Source organism: Gossypium arboreum, chromosome 13 (assembly GCF_025698485.1).
Source record: "Gossypium arboreum isolate Shixiya-1 chromosome 13, ASM2569848v2, whole genome shotgun sequence".
In the NCBI taxonomy this organism is placed as follows: Eukaryota; Viridiplantae; Streptophyta; class Magnoliopsida; order Malvales; family Malvaceae; genus Gossypium; species Gossypium arboreum.
The window spans coordinates 106825764-106838084 of NC_069082.1; the positions used below are offsets into that span (position 1 = coordinate 106825764).

General features: G+C 29.7%; 1 protein-coding gene across 1 annotated transcript; it reads right to left on the reverse strand.

Moving 5' to 3' along the window:
* Positions 1–339: 339 nt before the first annotated feature.
* Positions 340–3172, reverse strand: LOC108464238 (NAC domain-containing protein 54-like). Its single transcript, XM_017764418.2, has 4 exons — positions 2883–3172; positions 2513–2793; positions 1566–1850; positions 340–844 (listed from the first exon to the last, which is right to left on the reverse strand). Exons 1-4 carry the CDS (start codon positions 3037–3039, stop codon positions 614–616), a joined length of 954 nt encoding a protein of 317 aa, XP_017619907.1. The 5' UTR covers positions 3040–3172; the 3' UTR covers positions 340–613.
* Positions 3173–12321: the final 9149 nt, after the last annotated feature.

The following is a 12321-nucleotide window of genomic DNA, read 5'->3' on the forward strand; positions in this document are numbered from 1 at the left end:
TTATTTTGAAAATGTGGTAACTATTCCTTCCATGTTCATGTGTTGGAAGTTGGTGAAGATCCATGGATAAACCAAGACGAAGATGAAGAGTTAAAAGGTCCATGGATAAGACCTTTGAAGATGAAGAGTTGATGAGAAACCAAGACGATCTTTTAATGAAGTAAGTCGGTGGAAATGTGGAGGCTTGCATGGTTCTCGAAAAGCGAGTCTTACGTATCTAAAACAATGTGCGACAGCTTGGGTAATTTGCATGCCGTATCTGGGAAATTAATGCATTACAGAGGTCATAAAGCTACTAAATATATAGAAATTTGATGCATTAATTGATTGATCAAAAGAAACAAAACGATTTATCCACTTCCCTTTCAAAATTGCCAAACAACTTTTCAACCACAATATGTAAACAAAATAAAATAAAATGGTAAAAAAGGAAACCAATAATATGTAGCCTTATCATCTTGTGCTTGGCAAAATGATGTTCTAATTTTTTATCATTTGCTCTAACACGACCTTTTACCTTTTGTGTTACAAATGAAAAAGAAAAAAAAAATTATAGTATTACAAAATAAGTATATTAATTTTTGTTAAAGTGATGTTCAGTTAGTGTGTTTGATTAATCATGCATGGAGAGGGGGGGCATGGAATTGTCCTGAGAGGCACAAAGTGAGAAAATCTCTTCTAATGATCCGTTCATGTAGTCCTTGCACTTGTCATACATCATGTATTCGTCAATTATCTCCGCCTTGGAGGCCTTTGTCTCTGATATAATATTTATCTGTGGGAAGTCCTCTAGCTCTAATGGTGGATATGGAGCTTGATAATGGAGATTGGTGTAGCTTGGAATCTGCATTTCATTCATTCATAAATACACATGTGAATCAGATGAATTATCTAGAAAGGAGTAAAATGTTGAGTATTTTTATGAAGTGATTCAACTCCAAACTGAAGAGAGTTTGAAAGGTCCAAAGTAGATAAGTTGATAAGGAAAAAAGAAAAAAGAAGTGGTTTTTGAATGGGAAAATTGTGCAAATTCTGACTAAGAGTCATCGAGGTTGGTGACAATGGGGGGTGTGGAAAATGAGGGAGAAAGATGGATGGGTCAGTCAAAAGAAGTTATGGAAGAGAGTGAAGAAAAGCCATGGATTTGAGTTTGAGAGCTTTTGGAAAAGAGAGAGAGTTTGATTTGGTCCCAACTTTTGTGCTAGTTTAAGATGAAAAGGCAACTCAAAGTGGGTGTTTGGTGGGCCAGTTCCAACCCACATTTCATCAGCTCATTGTACTTTCAAGTGTTGGGATGGGGAAGACTGACTGAGTGATTTTGAAGCCTTTGGTGATTGATAAAAGCACCCAATAAAGCAGAATGTTGCTGTGAAAAATCCAGCGTTTGGCAAAGTAGATAATCATGTCTTCAACATTAAAAAAAAAAAAAAAGAAAAAAAGAAATCGTATAAAGCAGATTTATTATTATTATTATTATTATTATTATTATAAAGAATAATAGGATGGCCCATCCCTATGCCCTAAGGCATGCACATTCCACATCATACACACATGTAATACCGTACCTGAAATAGATCGGAGGAAAAATCAGGGCCGAGTGAAGACAAATTAGCCGAACTATTGGCTTCATCGGAGGTAAATGGAGGTTGATATTCATCGGCCATGCCAGTTTCATTGGGGGTCCCTTGAGTGACATCCGAGGAAGAAGTATTGAAATTCTCATCTTCAACTTCAGCTTCTCTCCCTCTTGAGATTTCATCACCAAATGATTGATTATTCTCAACAGCAGCTCCTTTTGTTTTAGGGATTTGAATGTTTTTCTTGAAGATGCGACATAAAGAATAAGAGTCCTGCTCAATTTGCAACAGCAAGTAAAATATACAGATATGTAGAAAATTAAACAGTAAAATGCAGAAGTGTTTAAAAGAATATTAGAAAGAGGTAAAAAGAAGGAATAAATTAAAAGAAAGGAAGATCACCAGCTATACATACCTATAAAGTGTGCAAGATTAAAACCAAAGACTCTTTCAAAAGAAACCGAAATTGGAAATCATAAATATTAATATAAATTACTAGCTTATGGACTTTTTTACTGTTCACCATAAATAACATTTAGTAATTTGATATTCACTCAAGAAATTATATTTCAGGAATTATTTTCCTTAATACAAAGACATGTTTGATAATGATTTTGCATAAAACAAAATTCATGCATCTTCTCTAAATTTGATAATGATTTTGCATAAAACAAAATTCATGCATCTTCTCTAAACCCTACTTATAATCATTAGTTTATTAATAATTTTATTTTGTTTTAACAAAAGTGAAAAAGACCTTGAAATCAAATTTACTTTGACAAGTTCAGATCTACTTTTATAACCAAATTAGTGAGCTAAAACCCTAGTGAAGAATACTAATGTTATACAAGATGAACATGAAACAATAGTATAATAAGAATAAATTAACATAAACACAAGTCGAATATGATATATGGATTGTAGTAGTAAGGTACCTTTAGACTGGAAGGAGCTGTGGGAGAAGCGGAGTGAAGTAAGCGATATTCATGCATAACCCAATTAGTTCTGATGCCGTGGGGAGCCCTACCTCTATAATAAACCAAAGTCTTCTTCATACCCACCACCGCTTTCGACGTCTGCACCGCCCTATCCTTGCCAGTGGCTTTCCAGTAGCCGCCACGCGTTGCCCTGTTGGTTCTCGACCCATTCGGGTATTTCTTATCCCTGGGGCTGTAGAAGTACCATTCCATGTCTTTGCTGGGCAAAAACGACTTATCTGTTGGTTTAAAATCGATGTCAAGAGTTAGAAGGCAGCAAAAAGCACAGAAGCGGGTCATGAATGAATGAATGATTATAATAGAATACCTGGTAAATCCCAAGGCTCACATTTATAGAGATCAACCTCAGGGATAATCTCAAGCTCAATGGTGCGACCGCTGATTTTCCTATCCAGGTAGTAAGCGACAAGCTCTTCATCAGTTGGGTGAAACCTGAAACCAGGAGGGAGAGTCATGGGAGCCATGGCACTTGTGTCTCAACACGGAATTTATTTTAGAATGTAATACAACAGAGCAGAACAGAACATGCACTATTTAACTAGCTTCTACCATGTTCAACTATATTTATATAGAGAGGCCACTGTTACAAATATAATTAATGGCAAAAAACAATTAGGCCTTAGATGTTGGCTTATATTACATGCTTGCCATTCAAGCTGGCAACAAAACATTTTCTTCACTATTTTAAGATCCTAGATTCACATTGTAATTATGGGACGTGATCTGAGGGGGCCAGACTTTAGTCCCTTGCATTTTTTCACTAACTTTAATATGCTTTACATAATCAGTTCAAAATATAGTAAGATTCGGAGAAAACGAGATTTATCTGTTTTTTTTTTTTTTGTTTACATCAATTTCTTTTTACTCTTTTAAATTTTTTTTATAAATATAATTCCATTAACTAAAATGGGGTTGAAACAAAGAGAATATGATAAATCAGAAGTTAGGGTTTGGCAGATTCTGTGTGTAAGTGAGATGGTGAGAAAAGTGAAAAGAAAAGCCATTGGGGGAGGATATGAAGGATAAGAAGCTTCTGCTTTTGTCTGCTCACATACTAACAAAAATCAGGGTTCATCTCTAAAAAGGTAGGGTGGGCCACTAAGCCCTCCATATCTTACTACACGCAATACTAAACCTATACCCCTATGCCTACACCTATTATGTCTTGTATTTTAAGAATAGTTTTTAAAATACTTTTAATTTTGAAAAATAAAATCACATTTTCATTTTAAAATTCAATCCATATTTAACATTGTTAAAAGGTATTTGATACAAATCACCTGGATAATCCTTTTTTTCTTAATATTATTCACAAAGATTACCTAAATCCATCCTTTTATATTTCAATACATCCACTATCAAGTTAATCTCAACATCAACTCTTCCTTACATAGATTAGTATTTATTTTATCACATTCTTTTATATATTAAATAAATTTATTATATATTTTCATATTATTATAATATGATATTTTAACTTAATGCATTCGATAAAATCACGGGTTATCATTAAAATTTATATAAAATATTTTTTAATAAAAGAAAATGACATGGAGTAATAAAATAAGAGATCTACCTTCAAAAAAATAAAATAAGAAATATGCATTCAATTAATGGGATAAGGTTTGTCCTAAAATAAAAATTAATATTTTAATTATAATAATACTATGTTAAATGTAATATCAAATTTGTGAATCATATAATAAAATTTTACATTCTAATCAAATGAACCAAACAATTTAATATAACATACCCAGTAATATGCTAATTAAGTAATCCTACATTCAACTAATAATGTAATATTATTACTTGTAGTAATCTTCCATCTCTTGAATCAAATGCCTCTTTAATATTTTTCATTAATATTTGTCATTAATACATTCATGTTTCAAGATTGGTAATTGGAACATCTGTTTTTTTTTTTAAAGGGATAATTTAGTTGATTGAGTCTTAGCTTGATTGGTATGAACATTGTTATCAATGTAGGCGGTGTGGGTTCTAGTATACTGAAGCGCATTTTCCTTCTATTTATGAGTTGGGGAAGGGTTATGGATAGTTTTAGACATTGTGTCAAAAATAGCAGATACGATCAAAAACTTATAATGAGATTATTAAGAAAAGGGATAATTTATGATAAAATAAAATTAACATAATATTTTCTCTATTAAGTGATAAGTAGCTATCTACCTACTTATTTTATTGAACTTTTATTTTTGTGAAAAATTTTATATTAAGTAAAAAATTAAAATGATTATCAAATATTTTTAAAATATTAAATGTTAAAATTTTTCTTTTCAATAAAATAAAAAAATTTAATTATTTATGAAACAAGTATAAAAAATCCCACGTATTATAACTAAAATAATATCTATACATGAATGGTTAATATCCACATTAAATTTGCAACACATGAATAGTTATGAGTTTATTATATTTTCTTGCTCAAATGAATTTATTATATTTAAACAATGTTGGTAGCTTTGATCCTTAGTATATTTTATGTATATTTTAAGCATTATAAATATGTTTAAAGTATTATATTATGGGATATAATATTTAAAATTATTTATAATTCTTCTCTAATTTTAAATAAAATGATAAATATATTTAAACACACTTAAACTTATGTTTTTCTACACTAATAATAAAATCAATACTAATTATTATATGTTTATATATACTATTTCTTTCACTTTGTGTTGTATTTATTTAATATTGTATAATAATATTCATTTCTAAATTCTAAATTCTAAATTTTAAAATCTAATGGGATTGTACAATTCTTTCCTTGTACTCTTGGCATATAATTAATTATTCCAAATACACAATGATTATCCTACCTAGTACGTACATGTATACCGACATTAATTTATGGACCTTATTATTATTAAAGCAATTGACAACTCATTAAAACTTTAAACTCTGCTATTAATAATCATATACTTTGTTAAAGGCTTATTAAATTTGGTTTTATCAACATGTGGCCTTATTTATATTATAAAAAAACAAAGAAAAAAAAAAAAGAGACAAAACTAGACTCACTATGCTTCATCTTTTGTTGATGACATTTTAATGATGAATGATTAGCACATCTTTGTTGGAAAAGTTGAGCACTCTTCAAATTTTGAAAAGAAAAAAAAAAATATATATATATATATATATATATATATATATCATTGGAAAAGGAAAATACCTATGAAATGTACAATTAAAGATTTGATAAATCTCGATTTGGATTTTTTTTCCCTTTTTTGCAATATTTTCGGTCATTATTTTTGAAAGCGTTGAACCAAAGAATTGAGAAAAAATTCAAGTTTATATATAAATTATGAGTGTGACAATTTTTATTTATATTTATATATATACACAAATGCATAAAATAAATTGAAGTTTAAGCTAAAAGTGTGATAGAAATTAACCTTAAAATTATCTGATAAATCGAGATATGAGTTTTAGATTTAATAAGTAAACTTATAACCGTTAGATATAATAAAATTAAATATAATCATATGAAGTTTAAAACTTCATTAATAAAGTATAAAATAATTACTCTTTGTACCTAACAGCGCCAACACACACATATCTTTGATTATCAGAAATTTGGGGAAGTGGAATGGATAATCCAATATCCAAATTGGATCCTGATTAATGATGCCAGCAAATAATTTTATCACTTCAACTAAATTTATAATAGTATAATATTTTGGTTAAAATATACTTCAAGTCTTTATATTATTCTTATATTTAAAATTCAGTCCCTAATATTTTTTTAAAGGAATTTAATTCTTGAACTTTTCATATTTGAAGATGTATGTTCAATTGTTAACATCGTTAAAACTTTTTATTAAATTTAACTTCATTACAACATCATTATTTCTGTTATATTGTTACAAATTAAGTGAGTATTTATTTATTTTAAAATATCACACCTATAAATTTATCAAAAAGAATTAAAGAATTAAACCTAAATTTTTGAAATATTAAAAAAAATTTAACTTAAAATCACATTTCAACAACAAATTTATGGAGTTAAAGCATCCCAATCAAAATGGGTGAATTACATAGGTAATTATAATACCCCCAAAGATGAGTGTAAATGTAGAAAAAGTGGGCATTTCAGTTAATTACAGTTGCTACTTCACCCTAAAAAAGGAACAAAAGTCATGAGTAGCTGAGATTAATAATATTGTAATCTGATTCAAAGCTTTATGTCAGGGGTATTGATAAAGCGAACTTGTATTCTTCAAGAATAGCATGTATATTATATAACAATGGAAGAGTAAAGAATAACAACTAAAGCATACATTGCCACACCATTAATTAATTAATCCAACACATCAACAAATAATTTTTCAATTTTATTATATAATAATGTTTCCACCTCCAAACAATGCATGGAATTACGCTTTTAAGAATTTACACCATGATTTTTTCTCTTATCAAATCACTCCAAATTTACATGTATGTCACATCACTATTTAATTAATTTTTAAAATTTAAAATAATTAAAAATTATAATTTTATACTTTTTCAATAATTTTAATAATTTTTAAATTTTAAAAATAATTTTTATATTTTTTATCACATGACAATCAATGTGTATTCTATATTAACAAAAGTTAAATGTTAACTTTTCATTCATTTTAGGATGATTTTACAAAAAAATATAAGTTTAAGAGTTAAAAAAACGAAAAATTAAATGAAGGGCTAAACTGAATTCTTTTATAAAATTTTAAAGATGAGATAAGTTATTATATATTAATATAATGATGTTTTGCTTTCCCTTGACGGTGGCGTATACCATGTGCCCCTCCTACCCTTCTACGTACATTCTAAGACTTGGATTATCAGGGACCTTTTTCTTCTTTTTATTGGATTTTATTTCCTAATAAATCCGGTGGAACAAAGACATTAGATCCTACATTTTTATTATTTAATTAATAATTAAAGATGATTAGTTGTTTTATGACTAAAAGGGGAAAGGGTTTTGAAGCTCTAAACTCCATGGATTCTTTCCAAAGTACTCCAAAGGATCAACCAAGTCCAAGTTTCCGTCTTACTCATATCCTTATTAGTTAGCATTGATAAAAGAACAAAAATCTTAGCCCCCAAAAACCTACAAATTAGAAAATGATCACAATTTTTTTAACGCACTCCAAAAGTACATAATTTTATTAATAACTTGAATGGTAAAAAATTCCATCTCTCCTTAATAAAATTTCTACTTTAAATTTTGTGGATGGAGAAAACAACAATAAAAAAGGTTTTGCTCTTTGTTGAGGGATCAAATCCGGTTCCATTTCAAAATTAATTAAAACCCAATATAATTATTAAACACTAAAATTGTTTCCTACCAAGTTAAGTTCATGATTTTCAAAACCAAATTCACTGGGAAACTAGTTCAAAACAAGAGGTTAAGTCAATTGACCAATAAACTAGTACGAATTAAATGAGTCGAGCAAAACATTTCCTATTTTTATAAAATTTTAATAATTTTCTAATTAGATCGATGGAACTAATCAAAGTGATGAACCAATTATCTACCTAGTTTCACCACCAGAAAAGAATATTAACTACTACTTATGCTATTAACATCCAATTTAAGATTATAGAAAAAATAATTCACCCTTACTTCAAAAATAACTTCTTTTAAGGATATAAGTGTAAGAAATTTTGAAAAATTAGTCCACTAAAATTTATCAAAAACTGAAAGGTTTTTAACATTAATTTTATTATAGATTTTTATAACTTCTATTTTTTTAATACAAAGTTTAGAACTACCCATAATTCCTCTTCAACTCTTAATTAAGAAAATAATACCCTTCAATGTACTCGAATTCATAACCTCCTATACTAAAAATAATATTAATCAAACTATCACCCAATTTAATCAAAATGGATAGCATGAAAAGATAGATATTTTGTTATTTAAAAATTTTAATGTTAAAGGAGGAAAGACCACTTTTGCCATTCAAGACTTAAAGGGAGGTCCCCACCAGCCATCTGAATAAATAAAAATCTACCTGGCATGGTCACACTATGCTTTTTCTTTTGTATATATTAATTCTAGTGTATGCCATTCTTATTCACATTGCAATGCCAAGCAACTTTATCTTTACTGTGTTTTTTGTTCAATGTTGGTGCACTTTACATAAAATATCATTTTCATTTGAGTAACCGCTTTAATCATTACTGCTTTCTCTCAACCTCCTCCCATGGGTGAAAAATTTGTTAGCCCCCCCTAGTGGACGGCTTTTTACTACTTTTCCCTTGCGGAAGGAATAATTTTCATTTGACATATGAAACAACAATGGTATACTAATTTTTGTAACGTTATATAATAACAAGCAGATAACAGAAACTAGAATGCAGTAAGGATGATTATGCTGATTGGTGAATTAAATGAATCTATTAATAAGTTCTCTCAACAAAGTTTTTATATTGAACTCTCAATTGCACCAACAAAATATTGTATCTGCTTTCTCAATTCATACTCTCTTATATAAACTTCCATTTTACTCTAAAAACTTCATCCCATATTTCACAATGCTAATCCATCTATCTTTTCCATCAATATCTTAAAAGGAAACTCTAAAACCATTGCATCACCGACTCTACATTATCTAGTTTCCTATTACATAAAAAAACTTATTTTTCTAGCATTAAAAAAAAAAAAAGGAAATAAAAGGGTAGATAAGTACAAGTCAAAATACCAACTTAGATTGTTGTTTGTATTGTTGCAACATTGTGTATATCATATGGCCAACAACAGTGTTGCACTAACAATATGTTCTTATCATTTTATTATTTTTTAAGAATTAATTGCATTATACATTCTTAAATTATACTTCTCATTTTAAATTGGTATTTGAACTTTTAAAATATTCTAATACCATCATCAAACTATCAATATTATAGCAATTAAGTCTTTTCATTATTAAAATTATTACTTAACCATTAAATAAGATTTTTGTTGATACATGGTATCAACGGTGGAGTTCCAAGAAGGAAGAAGAGTTTTGGTCCAGGAGAAGAGAGGAAGAAGATAATAAAGATGGGGTTTTTTCTCCCGTACGCCCTTCTCAAATAGAGTGTTTGAGGCTATTTAAACCATGTATATTTCAGGTCGGATCTTAGGTCAGCTTTTTATATATTTTCTTATAATTGTATAACAATTTGTCCCCCACCTTGTCCAAGAAGAGGTATAAACTCTTTTGAGACAAACTTAGATGTGTGGAACATGTAATTGGGAGCTTACTAAGTAAGTTTTAATACGAAACTTTATTGAGTAGGTTTCGTTGTTCGATGATGTGATATTGAAGTTAAAGGAATGATTTTAAAGAAACAAACCATGTTGTAGAACAATGCGAACTGTATTTCTTGTAAGTAAAAATTTGTTTTTCACCTTGTCGAAGAAATTAGCGAGCTTTAAAAGTGATAGTCGCGAGGTTAAATCAAGTGAATTGTTGGACTATCAAAAATTGCAAACCTTAATAATATCACCTCTGAGCGTAAGTCAGCGAACTATTAGAAGTTGCGATCTTAAATCAATGAACTCAAATAATTGGAGGTTGCGATCTTAAATCAGCTAGCCTTAATAACATCATATGTGAACGTAGGTCAGTGAGCTGTTAGGAGTTGCAATATTAAATTAGCGAACTTAAATAATTGGAGGCTGCGATCTTAAATCAGCTAGCCTTAATAACATTAACTATGAATGGAGGTTAGCGAGTTGTTAGGAGTTGCGATCTTAAATCAGCGAACTCAAATAATTGGAGGTTGGGATCTGAAATCAATTAGCCTTAATAACATCAGCTGTGAACGTAGGTTATCAAGCTGTTAGGAGTTGCGATATTAAATCAGCGAACTCAAATAATTAGAGGTTGCGATCTTAAATCAGCTAGCCTTAATAATATCAACTGTGAACGTAGGTCATCAAGCTGATAAGAGTTGCGATCTTAAATCAGCGAACTAAAATAATTGAAGGTTGTGATCTTAAATCAACTAACCTTAATAACACCAGTTGCAAGGTCAGAAGCATACAAATATCAAATTAAATAACATACATGCTATAATTCCATATCATGAACCTATTCTCAATCTAATTTTGTGAATAACATGCAAACTACCCTGGATTTCATGGCAAAAGTATGTTATAAATTTGCTCTAAAAATTCAAGTGACAAATTTAAGTCAAATACTAATGAAATGCCAAAAGTAAAAAGAATAATACTATATTATGATGATTGTGAAATTCAATTTAAGACCCGTGGGAAATTAAACAATTGAAGACAACATTTATGTATTAGATAAAAAGAAAGATGATCATGAAGAGTAACACAAGCTTAAAATGATTGATACTGATAACCACTACAGTGTCTATATTGGTAGTTTCTTAGCTGATGATTTGCATTAGATAAAAATAATTGAAAGAAAACAAACATTATGTTAAGTTTTGAAAAGGATATTTTGAGCAAATCTACTGCCCGACACTCGCACTCGAATTTGAATAACCACAGTATTCATGGTTATCAATTACAACATGTTATAAACTAGAAATATCTTATAATTATTTATTTCTCATTTCTAAATCCAATCCTCTTGTAATACAAATAAAAAAGTTCTAAACTATGTGGTACAATCATTGATTATGTTTATATGTTGGAGAAGAATCAATTCAATGACTTTAAATTCCACAAAGGTAAAGACTGTACAAAGGCTGTACAAGCCCAATTTGAGGGCCCAAACTAAACAAATACCCCAAACCCAATTACAAATGAAACCCTAGCCCAATACCTAACCCTAGCCCAATCAGCCCAATACCCAAAATCAAAAATAAGAAAAAACAAAACCCTAAACTAGCTGTTGCCGCCTCTGACCCTTGTCCCATCACCCCATGCCGGTCAGCCACCCACTTCACCGCCCAAGCTACACCTGCAAGCATTAAACGGAAAAGACAGAAGCAAGAAAAGATAATGTTGTATTCGGCTATATATAGCCAAACAGAATGTAAAGAAAGGGATTTTATTTTTTTTGGAATGAAAAAGTTTTAAAAAAATACAAAACAAAAAAACGAGAATAGTAGATAGAGCATAGACCGAGAATCAAACAAAAATATCAAAAATAAAATAAGGAAATTAGATTAAGAATCGGGTTACAAAGGTCTATTTATCTTATTTCTTTTCTTTTTTCTTTTTTCGAACTTGCTTGCATATATTATTTTTACTCTAATAAAAACAATACATATATACATATTAGATAAATAAATAATAAATAATAATAAATGAGAGAAAAAAATTACCTCCAGGCAATTTCCGGCCACTGGTATACGGTGGCATGCACAACGGACTACATGACAATGAATGACCCGCTCCTTGCGGATTCAGGTTGGCGAAAGAAAAGGGAGAGAGGGTTTAAGGGCCTTTTTCAGTTTTTTTTTTTTTTGAAGGCTAAAATGAATTTTGTAACAAAAATTGGGCCTTGTATACACTCACAAAACGGTAGCGTTTTGGGTGGGTGGTTTAAGTGCCGAAACGGCACCGTTTGGTGCTAAATCCATGTGACCCGACCCGCCTTTTACAGGATCCGAGTGTTTTCTTCCTTAAAAGGGATATTTACACGTTTGATCCCTCCCTTTTGCGTGGTTATTCAATTAGGCCATCTATGCCTTTCTTTGTTTTTAATTGGTCTCGGAAATTTGCACGTTATTGCAAATTAATCCACGTCTAAACGCAGCGTTGTGCGATT

Excerpts from the sequence above, each read along its gene's own strand:
- LOC108464238 (XM_017764418.2), bottom strand. The coding sequence starts at position 3,039 with ATGGCTCCCATGACTCTCCCTCCTGGTTTCAGGTTTCACCCAACTGAT. Across the intron at positions 2,794-2,882 it reads TGAGCCTTGGGATTTACCAG|ATAAGTCGTTTTTGCCCAGC; the intron begins GTATTCTATTAT and ends TTAAACCAACAG. Across the intron at positions 1,851-2,512 it reads CAGCTCCTTCCAGTCTAAAG|GACTCTTATTCTTTATGTCG; the intron begins GTACCTTACTAC and ends CAAATTGAGCAG.